The 15,916-nt window shown below is 38.8% G+C and overlaps 1 protein-coding gene across 2 annotated transcripts in view; it reads right to left on the bottom strand.

Moving 5' to 3' along the window:
* The window catches only part of GABRA3 (gamma-aminobutyric acid type A receptor subunit alpha3), a 211,418-nt gene that overhangs the window by 115,757 nt on the left and 79,745 nt on the right, over positions 1–15,916 (bottom strand). For both annotated transcript variants that reach the window (XM_049767503.1, XM_049767504.1), the window contains exon 2: positions 11,185–11,339. In XM_049767503.1, coding sequence (XP_049623460.1) covers positions 11,185–11,324 — 140 coding nt within the window. In that variant the 5' untranslated portion in view covers positions 11,325–11,339. The remainder of the gene's footprint in view (positions 1–11,184; positions 11,340–15,916) is intronic.

Consider the following 15,916-nt stretch of genomic DNA (forward strand, 5'->3'; position numbering starts at 1 on the left):
CCTAGTCCTTTATCGATTTCCTGAGTTGAAAACACCATAGGCAAGAATCAGATGCTCAGAGTTTCGTCATGGCTATATTTAGTACTGGGAAAATTCACTTCATCTAAAGGATGGCAGTTCTAACGATGTTTATCTCCTGTGGAAAAAAGAGTTTTAAAAAATTGAAAAGATTCTAAATTACAGAGTAGAAGGAAGTCTGGGCAACTGCAGCCACACACACACACACACACACACACACACACACACACACACACACACACACACACACGTCCAAATGAAAGCAAACACCTCCAGGAAGTGGGGATAATAAAGCCAATCCAGCCCAAAGCTGCGGGTCCCCCATATCAAGAATTGGCAATGGCGAAGCCAGGGTGTGCATTCCAAGTGCTGCCCCACTGTCCAATCTGAGGCTAATGGGGTGATGCCTTCTAGGCGGTAGCACGAAGGAAGGGGGGCCCAGGCCTGAACTAGCACTTCACCAACCACTGGGGCCGAGCTGAGCTGAGTGATATCCCAATTAGGAGCTGGAGTTGAATTGAAGTGGCACTAGCTCTCGGGTTTCCAGAGCTCCTGAGATCAAGCACCCTAGCACCTCACACCTCACACCAGACCTGACTAGCTCCAGCTTTTCTGGCCCGCCTATGGCCACATGGTCTTTCCTCCTCGCAGGGGTTCAAGTCTTCAGTGTTCCAAGCCCACGGCATGCTTTACTGACCAGCCCTGAGTAAACTTGGCGAGAGGCCATGGTCCCAGGCTCCGAGACAGGGCCCTCCTGGCCCAGGGTCACACTCAGTATCTCCACCAGGATTTGTCCTTGTGGCCTGCACCCCAAAGTGGAGATTTCATGGCAGATGCTCTCCTAGGCTCAACCTCTGCCAGACCCTGTATTTTCAGTATTCAAATGAGTGGTGGCTGCCTTAAACTTTTCCTGTGCTTCCAGAATAAGGCTCATACCCACTATTCAGAGGGGTGCTACATGACCCTGAACCCCATCTGCCTAGAGAACCTCAGACCCACCATTCCCAGGACCCTGATGCCCCCACCCCAGCTCCATTTCCACCTCAGTTTCGCCTGGGACTTTTGAGGTGCTCCTGCCTCCACCCCCCAGAGCCAATCTTCAGCTCTGGGCAATCATCTGGGACCGACTGACAAGACCCTGGTTCTCTAGAAATCTATCCTCCTTTCCAGGGCTCTATTGCTAGTGCTCGGTGCTGAGCTTCCTGGGTTCCAATACGTGTCTAGCCAACAGTCCCCAGCTCTGGGCTCTCAGTGTGGGTGTGCCATGAGACCATGGCTGAAACTATGCCACATTCTTCCCAGGCTTCACAGTCCCAGGCCTGGACTCTGAGCCCAGGACAAAATGCACATTGTCATTCTTGGGCCCATGAGACTGCTACATAATGAGTGTCACAGTGATAAGTCTCTGATCCCCCCCTAGCTCATTCCCTGTGGCATTTCCACACCCCAAACCTTTCATACCAGTGGAATGACCTGTACCCCAGCGCCCAGGCATTGAGCTAATTCCACACTGACTCTAATGAAAGAATCAGACGAGCAGAAGTGTCCCTTTAGTTATCCCTTCCTTCCATAGGATCAAAGAGAAAAAAAGACTCCTTCAGCCTTACCCTTAAATAACCCAGTAGCCTGCTGCCACTTCCACTGGCCATAATAGAGCCCCTCAATCTCAGTAGTTACTTCAGCTTCTGAAGCAACCAGTTTATGGCTGCAAACTGGATCTCCAGGAGACAAAGACACATCCCCCCAACTTGGCCAAACACCCTTGCACCCGACTCTAGGTGAAATTCTCACTCCTGCAGTCCAAAAAGACAAGAAGAGATGTGCAGCCCCATCAGAAAGAGTATAGCAAAATAGCAAAGAAGGGACCACCCAAAAAGTCCAAAATTATAATTAACAATCAACTAGATACAGAGAAATGAGCACTAATGTGTTATCTGAAGCAAAATTTCAAAGAATGGTTGACAGAAGCTCAGCAAGTTTCAGAACACAGACAAATGAGTGAGCTCAGAAAAATGATCCCTGATAAAGTGTGAGATTCAATAAAGCCAGAGAAAGAAACGGAAAAGACACACATCCTGAAAAATGCAATGAGTAAAATGAAAAATGCAATCACTTTAATAATGGGCTCAATCAAGAAGGATGTGTGGGTGTGCAGAGATCTCTTGATGTTACCCAGTAAGATGATAATAAAGTAATTAGAATTAACAAGAGGGAAGAAACCCAAAGTAAACTATAGAACAGGACCAAAACAAGATCTTCACTAATCTTGAAGAAGACCAGAGGAGGAGAAAAAAGAAAACACTTAAATAACAATAAAAAATTCCCTGAATATAAGAGATATATACAGTATAAGGATCCAGTACAAGGAAGTCAAATAGTACTAAAAATTTCAACCCAATCAGATCTTTTCTGTGTCACTTTATTATCGGCCTCTTAAAAATTAAAGTTAAAGTGAATCTGGAAATCAATAAGTGACAAAGCAATGATGATACACAAAATTCAGAGAATTTTGCTTAGCAGGTACCTTGAAGACTAAAGATAGTATGATTATATCTTAAAAGTGCTCAGAGAAAAAAAAGCTATCAATTAAGAAGAGTTTACCCAGAAAAGTTGACACAAAGAAATGAAGAGGTAGATTTTCCTAGTCAACCAAAAGTTGAAGGAATCCATAGCCGTTATTTATACCCTACACGACATAAAAAAGAGAGTTGTTTAGGATAAAAGACACCAAAGAGTAACAGAAAATCATATAAAAGAGTATGAAGTAAAGCTAGGAAAATCTCTTTAGTAAATGGGAAAACTGGTGAATCACAGGTAAGAAGGCGAACTACTTTTAAAACCTTTTTTTAGTTAAGTAAAGAACTGTGATTTACAAAGTTATTGATGGTTGAGTTTTAGGCATTTAATATTTCAACACCAATGCCACCAACCCTCATCACCCAAACTCTATCATCCTCTACCCCTCCACTTCCTATACCACCCCTGCCTGCCACCTTGACAGGCATCTTACAAAGTTAGTTACTGTAGCTTAGATCTCATATTTTCAATGTTGTTGAGTCTGTGCTTTGAATTTAGAGCCAAACCACTCTCCCTCATGATGGATATAATAGGAACCTTGACCCCTGTTCCCCTATTACTTCCTTTTCTCATAAAAAAGAACTATTATTATAGTATGCACAAAAGTCAATTCAAAATAGATTAATGACCTTGATATAAAATATAAATCTGATAAATTATATAGACAAATATATAAGCAGAATCCTTCATGACACTGAATCTAAAAGCATCTTCAATGCCACTGGGCAAGCAAATGAAAGCAAAGATAAACAAATGGTTCTACAGTAAATGAAGAGGCTGGGGCTGGAGCAATAGGACAGTGGGAAGGGTTCTTACCTTGCACTCAGCTGCTCATTTCAATCCTGGGCATCCCATATGGTACCCTGAGCACTATCAGAAATAACTCCTTAGTGCAGAGCTAGAAGCAACCCATGAGCATTGCTGAGTGTGGCCTAACCCATAAAAAAACAAACAAACAAGTAAGTAAGTAAGTAAATTAAAGAAACCTTCTCAGACCTCTACTTTGGATGGAAGGCCAAAATAGCCAGGAAAGGGCCCAAGGCCTCTGGAGCACTACTTTGAAAGTCCCCCTCAGTAAATGAACAACCGCATACTATAAATATCAAGATTACTAAGAAAATAAATTTTAACTATTCCTAATACATGAAGAAATCATGAAACATGATGAAGCAGATCACTAAAGTAGTCATATTATATCAGTGTATAAACAAACCTATTAAACCAACACATCAGATCCTTTAAAGTAGAATGCCTGTCTCAAATACAGGCAAGGATTGGGAAGGAGGGAAGGGGGCATTGGTGATGGGAATGTTGCACTGGTAAAGGGGGGTATTCTGTTTATGATTGAAACACAACTACAATCATGCTTGTAATCATGGTGCTTAAAAATGATTATATATTAAAAAAGTGAAAATAAATTACAGCCAGCAAAAATAAAATAAAATAAAGTAAAGTAATACAATTTGTCAAAAAATCTCCTTTCTATATAAGTATTTTAGTCCTTTAAAATTATTATTATAGTATTTGTTTACCTGCAAATGTTTTATGGGGACAATTTAATGACTTTTCTAAGCACATGTTACCATACTACAGCCAAAAATTACTAGTATCCAATGACCAGTATATTGTACTCTTTCCTCTTTCTGCTTTAAATAAGTGATTGTTTAGATCACATCTTGGCACAACCTTCCATCATTCTCTTATAGCTTATCAAACAAAAACCCAATTTCAGCCTGCCATCCACGGTCAGCTGTGAATCTACATCTGTTTCCAATATACTTGTTAAAGCTCCAAATTCCACGACTTTTCTTTCTGACCAGAAACCATCAGCAAATAATACTACTTGCCATTTCCCACTACTCACCATGCTTTGCTTTTTTAAGCCCAATCATTCACATAAGGAGAAATCTCTAGCTTAGCACTGGGAATGTCAGTTATGTATTTGGAAGGGAACAAGAAACACCTGCAGTTCAATAACACACATTGCAGTGTCCTTAGAAATCCAGTTCAAGAAAAAATAAATTGATATTTGTACTAGAATATGCCCAATCAATCTTGAAAAGGCAGCTGTCATTTTCTTAAATTGCTTCTATCAATAGAGAAATATTGGCATGCACCATTCAACATACACCCCACCTGTTAACTGAGCTCAAGACATATTGAAAAGCAGACCCGTCTGTTCTCTTAGTAACTTAGTAGTTAAATGGAGGGTCAAATAAGCCAGTTTATTCTGTGATTATAAAGACTAAGATCAAAACAGACACTTAGAAGAATTGACTCCTTTGGTATAAGAAGCCAGGTCTATAGATGTGTGTGATCAGACAGTAAGAACAAAACGCTGACTTTTTCTCTTCATTGTACACTATCTGCTGCTACCACTGTGCCCATCAAAGAATCTTGACAGAGGGAAAGATTGACATTATTTCCCATCATTATAAAATCCTGGACAATACTCACACACTGTACAGCAAACAAAGGGTTATTTCAAGCTCTCTGTAAACTCCATAAAGCAGAACATCAGAAATGGGAAAAGAAATGAGCAGAGAAGTAACTCCTCAATGACTCAAAGATGACCAACTGACAAATTAAAAGTGTTTCTGCCATGAGACCTAAGCTGCAGCCAAAACCTTTGTCATGGGAGGTGGAGGATGCTGGGGGATGATGGAGTCAGGGAGCACTGGTAATGAGAGTTGACACTGGTGGTGGGATTGGTGTTGAACTATTATATGTCTAAAACTCAGTGACCAATAACTTTATAAATCATGATTCTTTAAGTAATTTTTCCCAAACCTTTTAAATGTTGTTGTGGACTAAAGATCAGGGAAGTGCAAATCAAACTGGCAGTAAGCTACATCTCACAGCACAAACAAGAGTCTGGAAACAGTAAACACCGACCATGATATGGCCCAAAAAGGAACTTTCATTTACATAAAAGGAGTCCACTCCTTTGTTCAGCCACTTTTGAAAACGGTTTCAAAATGTTTCTCACAATGAAGAATAGAAGGACCATTTCATTGTACAATTCCTGGGCATATAGCCCAAGAAGACAAAACCACTCATCCAAAAGACCATATGAACAATTATTACCATCACCAATTTATTTACAAGGACCAAAACCTGGAAATGCCCATGTGTCCAATAGGGGAAGGGAAAAATTGTGGCGTGTACCCTCAGTAGAACAGAATACAACTCAGCTCTGAAAATAAGAGAGTTGCTGTAACTCAGATGATACTAAAGGTATCAAATGAGTCACATCTCATCTGAAGTGGGCCAGGGGGAAGCAAATACCAGATCATCTCACTCAGATGAAGCAAATAAACGAAGGAAAGAATTCTATTCTCCCCAGGGGAAACAACACTGAGATACTGTCAGCAGAGCTGTGATGTGAGAATGTCAATTGTATATATATATGTGTGTGTGGGTGGGGGTGTGGAGAGACAGCCTGAGATAATAGTGGAGATATACTGGCACTCTGCTGGTATATGTGGTGTAAAAGAAAATGTATAAAGCAATAATATGAGTAAAAGATTAATATCAATGCATAAATACAAGACTTGGCAACCAATGGCTTTCATTTCTCCAAGTAAATGCTAGCTCCATGCCCTCCACCACAGAGTTTTTCTTTCTCTAAGAATGAGCAGTATAAACTCCATCCACGGGGCTTTCATGTCTTCTGACTTCCACTTGAGTTTGGCCTCCTCAGTCAAAGATTAGAAATAGGAAGAAGACTACAATCAGAAAGATGGGTCTCTAGATCTTCCTGAGAACATCCACTAATGGCCATATTGCTTCTTAAGAAAATTTGTTTTAGGTGCTGGAGAGATAGCACAGCGGTAAGGCGTTTGCCTTGTATGCAGAAGGATGATGGTTCGAATCCCGGCATCCCATATGGTCCCCCAAACCTGCCGGGGCAATTTCTGAGCATAGAGCCAGGAGTAACCCCTAAGCGCTGCCGGGTGTGACCAAAAAACCAAAACAAAAAAAAAAAAAAAGAAAATTTGTTTTAGGGGCAGGAAGGGTGCTTTCCTTACACAAGCCAACCCAGGTTCAAACACAAGCCAACCCAAGTTCAATCCCAGAGCCCACCAGGAGTGATTATTAGGTACACACAGAGCCAGAGTAAGCCCTGAGCATTGCAGAATGTCCCGCCAAAAATACTAAAAGGGAGCCTATTAAAGATACCCACAATATATTTCAAATAAAAAGATCAAACACTTTTGAAATTCATGTGTAAAAATAAATCCTCACAAATAAAGAGAGCAATCCTTGAAAAAAGAAGATGGGAAGCATCACTTATCCCAACTTCAAACTGTACTACAAAGCAATAATAATTAAAATAGCAGATATTGGAATCAAAATAAACCCTCTGATCAATGGAATAGAATCAAAAAGCCAGAGTCAGGCCCCAAATATATGATCAGCTAATCTTTCATAAAGGAGCAAAAAAGAATAAAGTAGAGCAAGAAAAGCCTCTTCACATAATAAGTGGTGTTGAAAAAACTGGTTGCTGACATGAAAAATAAAAAAGAACTTAGGCCACTTTCTGATGCTGTGCACAAAAATCAAATCAAAATGGATTATAGACCTGAGTCCCTAAATATACATAGACAAAACATAGGCAGATCTCTTTGTGACATAAACTCAAATAATATTTAAAGATGAAACACCACTAACCAAGCAAGTGGAAGTAAACAAAAACTCATGGGACTATATTAAATAAAGAAGCTTCTGTACCTCAAAACAATGACCAGAATACAAAAATAACCATAGTCTGAGAAAATTTGTTTTCCCATCTAATGAAGGGTTAGTATTGAAACTGTATAAAGTAGTGGTAGAACTTAACAAGAAAAAATAAAGCCAACCCCGTCAAAAACTGGGGGAGATGAACAGAAATTTTCTCAAAGAAAAAACAAATGGCCCAAATGTACAATAAAATGCTCTATTTCACTAATCAATAGGGAAATGCAAGTCAAAACAACAATAAGATACTACCTCACATCAAAGAGACTGGCACTCATTTTAGAGAACAATAACCATTTTCAATGTGGCTGTGAGGGGAAAAGGAGCTTCCTCATTCACTGCTGGGGAGATTCTTGATTAGTCTAGCCTTTTTGGAAAGCATATGGACATTTCTCACAAAGCTAGGAATTGACCTTCCAACAATTCCCACTTCTGGGAATATACCCTAAGCGCCCAAAAATACAATGTAGAAAAAGCATCAGCATTCCTGTTATTGCAGCAATATTCATAATAGCCCAAATCTAGAAACAACCCAAGAACAGAGGAGCAGAGAAAGAAACTATGGTACATCTACACAATGGAATATCATGCACCTGTAAGAAAAAATGTAAGTCATGAAATTTGCTGAAACATGAATGAACATGGAGAGTATCATGGTGAATAAAATAAGCCAAAGGAGAGGGGCAGACAGAGAATTATCTGTCATCTGTAGAATATAAAGAAACACAATTGGAAGAATAATGCCTAAAGACAATAGAAATGAAAACCAGGAGAACAGGTCTATAGTTAAGAAGCTTGCCACAATGAGGGAAGAGCAGCTAAGTCTGAGATGCAACCAATATGACAATGATATTGTGAAATGATCACTCTTAGACAGGAACTGGGCCCTGAGAGGAGGTAAAGTGCTAAGCATGATACTCCTTCAGCAACAGTATTGAAAAACATGATGCCTAAAAGGAACAAAAGTGTTTGCCATAGAGGCAGGCTTCAAGTTGAGAGGAAACTGGGGACTTTGGTGGAGGGAAGTGGACAGTGACAGGATAAGTGATTGAACATTGCCCGGCTAAAACTCAATCACAGGCAACTAAGTCACTTCGTGTCTCACAGTGAATCAATAAAATTTTAAAAATCTAAAAAACAAAAACTTGTTCTATATAACAACTCTTATTGGCCTCCATTCATTGCTCTATTCCTTTGGATAAATCTATACCTGAAACATACTGGTACAATTACTTGCTTCACAAATAATACTAGCTCTTCAAATATTATCTGAAATGCTCCTTCATTTTTCTTTTGGAATCCTTCCTGGCATACATCTCAAAATTTAACAAGTGATCCTCAGACATAATCAGAGATCCATTTGCACTTACTTGTTCCTTAAGTTAACCCATAATGAAATTGCTTATATTTGACTATTTTGACCAAGAAAAGAAGTTTCTAAATGATGTCAATCAACACTGTTCACATACATAGTTCTCATTTGCTGATGGTCAATAAAGTGAACCAGAATATAAACATATATGAAATACTTTATTATATAAAGCTGAAGTTATATTTGTACAAAAAGCAAACAAAAGATACAGATGTTCTGCCCAGTGTCAGAACTTCAAGTATATAGGCAGATATTTTAAAGTTTCCCTGGCTCTTCTCTGTCAATAAAATGCAAATATCCTGCCACTCCTGGTATTTAGAGCCAAATGTTTTTGTAGTTTCATCCCCTATATTCAACTTGTATTTGGCTTTACTGAAAACAGAAAGAAAAACAAATCCCAAAAGTTGTAACGCCTCTGCATGAAAATCAAGTCCTACATTCTGTATTTTCAAGCAGGATATCTTGGCCTCCTTTTTAATATAATCCAAAAAATACACAGTGAGGTGCTGTTCCAGAGCACCAATAGGTTCTAAATAAATCAATGCCAATGCAAATAAAAGAGGTGACAAGCAGCTCTGAGGGTGAAAGACAAAAGAAATAAATATAGAGAAATGAAAACTGTGAGTATGCTTTATGGGGAGCATAAAGCCACTAGGAAAAGGAATTGTTCTGTTCAAAACCCTTATTTAATTAGAAAACAGTATATATGTTAGAAGGCTTTTTCTTAGACTTTCGAACAAAAAAGGCTGTAATGTTTGAAGGGATAAGTTCCATTTGTTTACAACTGCCATCTTATTTAGAACATCTGTCATGGCCCAGTGAAGCCAAGTACAAGAGGACTTAATAAAACAAAATGGGCTTTTTTCAAACTAGGGTAAGAAACAAAAAGAACCTAGTGGGCTAAGTTTCTAAGGACATAGAAGTCTCATTCTCTAGTCCACAACCTCAGAGGTGACCTAGAAGTAATCTAGAAAATGCTGAGAGAAGATGGAAAAATTCAGATACAGTAAGATAATGAACTTGGCAAAAATGCTGCCAAGAATATAGTACAGTAACGACATATCTAAGTGCCCCCAAAGACCTACGAAAGACTAAAATATTTTGTGTAGTACTGCAATATTTCCAGGCCAAGCGTTCATTTATAGTAATGATATTCCCTGTATGAGGAGACATTTTAAATTCAAGTATTAGGTATGGCTCAAGAACAGGATCTGCTGACAAAGACTTAAAGCTAAGTCTGGCACAATGGGTAGAAGAAGGGTAATAACAGACATTCTGAAAACAGGTTGGGGAGTTTGAATTTTAATTTAGAGACAAGGGAATACATTACAATAAGTCAAAAGAGAATAGACATGATTCAATGTGCACATGTACAAGAAACTCCTCTGACCACAGCTTGGATGCAAATATGACTCAGGAAATAAGAAGATTAATTGAAAGCATCTGAGAGGTAAAAAATAAATGGCAGACTTGGAAGGAATGAGTCCAATTGGAGAATTCTGGATTGAGAAACTGCATTGAGAAATTGGGAATGTGATGGTGCCATTAGATGAAATTAGCAAAATGGAAGAGGGACATATTATATGTGCTTATTTGCTTCTGCTGGACTCCTTTAGAGTGTTACTGAGATTATTTGGAACATTCTTAATTTAAGCAGCTTATTTTGAATGTTTACAGGAGGCAGGTATGTGTGGTATATGTGTTATTTTTAACAGAAAAGCAAAATGACGATTGAATGGATAGCCGTATACACACATATATTACTGGTTTTTTTAGATCAAAAGATTGAAGGACAAAATGTCCCCAAAATGTTGATTGGATGCTACTAAGTAGAGTAACACTAAGATAAACAAATATATCTTTTAGAAATGGAGCCAGCACTGTCCATCTAGGTTACAGAAATTGCTTTAGAAATAGGGGATTAGACATTGAGATATCATCTCAAACCAGTGGGGATGGCGCATACCAAAAACTGGGAACAATCTGTGCTGGTGGGGATGTGGTGAAAAAGTAATTCTCATCCCCTGCAGGTGGGAATACTGTCCAGTTCAACTGTTCTAAAAAATAGTATGGAGGGTTCACAGGAAACTTAGAATTGAGCTGCCAATGGCCAGAGAGATAGTACAGCAGGCAAAGTATTTGTCTTGCACACAACAGACCCATGTTGGGTCCCCAGCATCCCATATGGTCCCCTGAAAGCTTCCAGGAGTGATTCATGAGTACATAGCCAGGAGTAATCACTGGTTATTGCCAGTTGAGGTCCCTCAATAACCACCTCCCCAAAATCAAGCTGCCACATAATCCAGTAATTCCACTTTTGGGTATCTACCCCCAGGAGAAAAATACAGTCACCCAAAGGGACATGCACACCCATTATCCATTGCACCACTAGTACAACAGGCAAGAGCTGGAATAAATCTAGATGGCCAAAATAGATGAGCAGATCCTGAAGTGAAATAATAGTCATGGCTTCTTACCCGCCAATGTCTTGCTTCACAAAGTCCCCGGGTTCTTGTCGCCTTGAATCCCCCTGGCCAGATGCTCCAGGGAGGATACATATCAGTAGACGAAGCCCAAGGCTGAACATATGGATGTGACTCATTTTTGTGAATATCATCTTCTTAGACACCAACTATGGGATCCATGTTCAGGAAGAGAAGAGAAGGAGCAAAGGAAGAGAAAAACAGGAATGAAAGGTTAAAACAATTCAACTCTACTAGAACCATTCTCCTTCCCTAGTGTCAAGTTACTGGATGTTTACTGTCAACCTACACTTTCCCCAATACATCAGTGGCACCTATATTCACTCCCAACACAGCCCTCTCTATTTTATGCTACAGTGCCTATGAGGAAGATTCTACTTTAGTAAATGGTAGACTCTAGTTATAATATCATTTCTTTTCCTGCAATCCAATGACTTGGTGGATCACATGCCTCAGACTAAGCTACTTCCAATAATCCAGGAGTTTAAAAGAATCTCTTTTGTCTTCAGTTATTGTCTTTAATCTTGACTATGAAAAACTGCCCTTGTCATAGTCAGTTATGTTGTATTGTAGAACATTCTAGAATGATGATAAGACCTTGAGATATTTTTAATCACATTTGAGGGGTTGATTCTCAACACTCTGAAATAACTCCTGGTGGGATTGGGTCAACATATGGAATACCGAGATCAGCGATGGAACCCAAACATGCCATATGCAAAGCAAGTGCTCTGCCTGCTGTACCATCTCTCCAGCACCAAAGAGTTGATTCTCATCTTGATAGAGTTAAGCAATTTCCCCCAGTTTCAGAGGGTATGTCCTAGATGGGCTGCTTTCTCTGAATCAATCTGAGAAAATTCTAAAAGGTGAGCTACCGTGGCTCTTAAACTTCCAAGCAATGTTTTACTCTAAAGGAATATTTGAAAGTAAAATCAGTATTTTTCTCTAAAGAGACATTGAAAATAAAGTCAGAACATCAAGAAAGAAGTATCTCGAACAGAAATTCCTGAGGTGTTCAACTATATCAACTGCACAATCATGATAGAGTTTCTAATACAGAAAACCCTTTTGTAAATAATAAAATGGAACAGATTAGCCATGACAGGATACAGAAGACAGAGCAAAGTGGTTTGCTTGTTATGTCAGATCCATATGGTGTCTTTAAAACTAAATTATTGATCATTTGAAGGAAACCTAATTGTGATGTGATCCAATACTTGGCCTGTCATGTCAGTGGTTCAATCTTCATAGGGAAGGAGAAGATCTGAAACTTTCTCCCCCAGGAAAGCTTAGGCGAGACTAATATGGACAACATATATATATGTTGACCCCACCCCCAGAAAGCAGCCATTAGATTCTATTCTATATTGAATTTTTTTTGTTTTTAGGGCCACACCCTTTTGATGCTCAGGGGTTACTCCTGGCTGCGCGCTCAGAAATTGCCCCTGGCTTGGGGGGACCATATGGGACACTGGGGGATCGAACCGTGGTCCTTTCCTTGACTAGCGCTGGCAAGGCAGACACCTTACCTCTAGCGCCACCTCGCCGGCCCCCTATATTGAATTTTTAATCTGATGAAGGTAGAGAAAATTATGATACGTGTGATAGTACAGGAGGAAATATCTATTATCATATTATTAGCTGTATCATAGGAAATTATCAATATTTGACAGTTTTTTTCACATAAACAATTGTGATTGTCAAAATATGTGGAATGCTAGCAATACAGAAAAAGGTTCATATATCATGATCAAGTATGATTCATTCCAGGAATGTCAGGATGCAAATTCAACTATGTAATACACCATATTCACAAAAGAAAAATAAAGATTATATGACAATATCAATAAATGTACAAAAAACTTTTAAAAAATTCATATGTAATCATACTTAACTCATACTTCAAAATCATCTTCAAGATAAGAATGGACATGTGCAACAAACTCATAGCTGGTATATTGAAACATTGGTGAAATACTGAAAGCCTCTTCTCAGATATCAGGCAAAAGGCAAATACATCAACTTTCTACACTGTTACTGAGTACAGAATTGGAATTCCTTACTTCAGGAATTTGGCCGGATTAAAAAGTTGAAGTGATCCAAACTGAAGGAAAAATTTAGTCAAATTACTACTACTTGATGATGGAATTTATAATATACAGAGGAGACTCTAGAGTCCACTAAAAACTAGTTCACAATAAACCAGTATTGCAAAGTATCAGCCTACAAAAATGCATTGAAATAAAATAGAATAAGACATAATGAACAAAAAATATTACATGTTAATGGATTGAAATAATCAACACTTCCAAAATGACCCTCCTATCAAAAGTATTATGTAAGTCCAACACAATTCCTATCAAAAATGACTTTATTTGATGACTTCAACTGATCACCAGTTAAGTGTGTATGGACTCATAAAATATCTCCAAATAGGCAAAGCCATTTTGAGGGAAGAAAGAAACTAGGAGGTATCACATTCCCTGATCTGGAACTATACCATAAAACTATAGTAATCAGAACAGCATGGTGTAGGACTATGGGCAGACTAACCACTGGATTAGAATTGAGAGCTGACAAATATATTTTCAGATCTCTGAAAAACTACAATAAAGGAGCAGGCCACATTAATTAGAGCTAGAATAACTCCAATTATAAATAATTCTGTAAAAACCAGATACCCTGTATAAAAGAATGAAACTGGATCCATTGTTTACACCATCTATGAAAATTAAAGTAAATCAAACACCTCAAATTTATAACAGACTTCATAAAATACACTGAAGGAAAAATTTGTAGAAATTCCAGGATCTGGATATCTAAGGTGTTTTCAGGGTTAGGATTCTATTGCAAAAGGGAACAGAAACAAAAAATGTCTTTTTAAATGAAGCTATATTGAATTAAAAAGGGTTTGCAGAGAAAAACCAACTGGAGTTAAAATTAAGACATCCAGGGACCAGAGCACGAGTACAGCAGGTAGGATACTTGTATTTCATGTGACAGACCTGGGTTCAATCCCTGGCATCCCATATGGTTCATTACCTGATTCCCATCAGGAGTAAACACAGAGCCAGGAGTAAGACCTGAGCACTGCTAGGTGTGATCCCCTGAAAACTATAAACACCAAGAAACAAAAAATTTAAAGACACCTAGTTTTTTGTTTGCTTTTGTTTATTTTTTGTGTGTTTTGTTTTTGTTTTTGTTTTTAGGCCACACCCTTTGACTCTCAGGGGTTACTCCTGGCTATGAGCTCAGAAATTGCTCCTGGCTTGAAGGGACCATATGGGATACCAGGGGATTGAACCTGTCCTAGGCTAGTGTGTATAAGGCAGATGCCTTACCCCTTACACCACAGCTTCGGCCCCAAAAGACACTTAGATTTTTTGTTTGTTTGTTTTTGGGCCACACCCGGTGACAGTCAGGGGGTATTCCTAGCTATATGCTCAGAAATCGTTCCTGGTGTGTAGGGGGGGACATATGAGATGCTGGGAATCAAACCCAAGTCCATCCTGGGTCAGCCACATGAAAGACAAATGCTACACTATCTCTCCAGTCCTAAAGACACCTAGTTTAGTAGGAGAAAATATTTACATACATATACAGTATAAACTTGAGTATAAGTAGAGTTTTTTGGCACAAAATTTAGGCTGAAAACCCCTAACTCGGCTTATACTTGGGTCATACAGGTTATCAAATGCACATAGTCTCCAGTCATCTTCTGCCATCTCTGGAGGGGGCGGTGCTTAAGCTCAGTCCACTAGTCGCGTCTGAGCTGAAGAGGTAAGCGGCTGAACCAAACTGTATGCCACTGAACTATTTAACCCACAATATTCTGTGCTTTATATGAGACCGACAGCAGTGATGACATCTGCGAACTCAGTGATGATGACAATGTCTATGCTGATACCCTCACATCAGATACAGCTGAAGCTCTGTTTGGACATCCTAATGATGAGGAGGAGAAATCCAGTTTTGAAGAATTTTAACCTTTGTGATTTAGCTTGATTACCTGTTAAGCTATGGTTTTCTGCACTTTATTTAAAGTTTTAAAGTTAAAGTTGCTAGTTTACAGTTTTCTTTAGCAATAAATATTGAAAACATTTAACCTACTGACTCCTCAATTATTGTAATAGTTTTGGGTATATATTTTTATTTTTGAAATTTACCAGTGGCTGCTGCACTTTCCACTTTGGCTTATACTAGAGTCACTAAGTTTTCCCAGTTTTTAGGGTAAAAATAGGGGGATCGGCTTATACTCAGGTAGGCTTATACTCAAGTATATACAGTATCTTGTAAATGGTTAATATCCACAATATATGAAGCATACACAGAACTTATAAAGAAAAAATCAAATAATCGTATTAAAATTGAGCGAAGGGCTGAGAAGAAATTTCCTCAAAAATGTTAAAAGACCAGAGTGATGGCATAGCAGGTGGGGCAATTTCCTTGCATGTAACTATCCTGGGTTCAATCCCTGGCAACCCATATGGTGCCCCTGAATGACCCCTGAGCAAATCCCAGAGTAAACCCTGAGCACTGCTAAGTGTGACCCCAAAACAGTTTTTCCCTTTATTTTTTATTTCAACATCATGATTACTAAGTTGTTCATAATATAGAGTTTTTTTCCACAGATAATTTTGTTCATGACTGAGTTACAGTCACACAGTATACAACAACCCTCACCAGTGCTCATTTTCTGCCACCAATGTCCCCAGTTTGCCTCTCA

The sequence above is a fragment of the Suncus etruscus genome, chromosome X (assembly GCF_024139225.1).
Source record: "Suncus etruscus isolate mSunEtr1 chromosome X, mSunEtr1.pri.cur, whole genome shotgun sequence".
NCBI lineage: Eukaryota > Metazoa > Chordata > Mammalia > Eulipotyphla > Soricidae > Suncus > Suncus etruscus.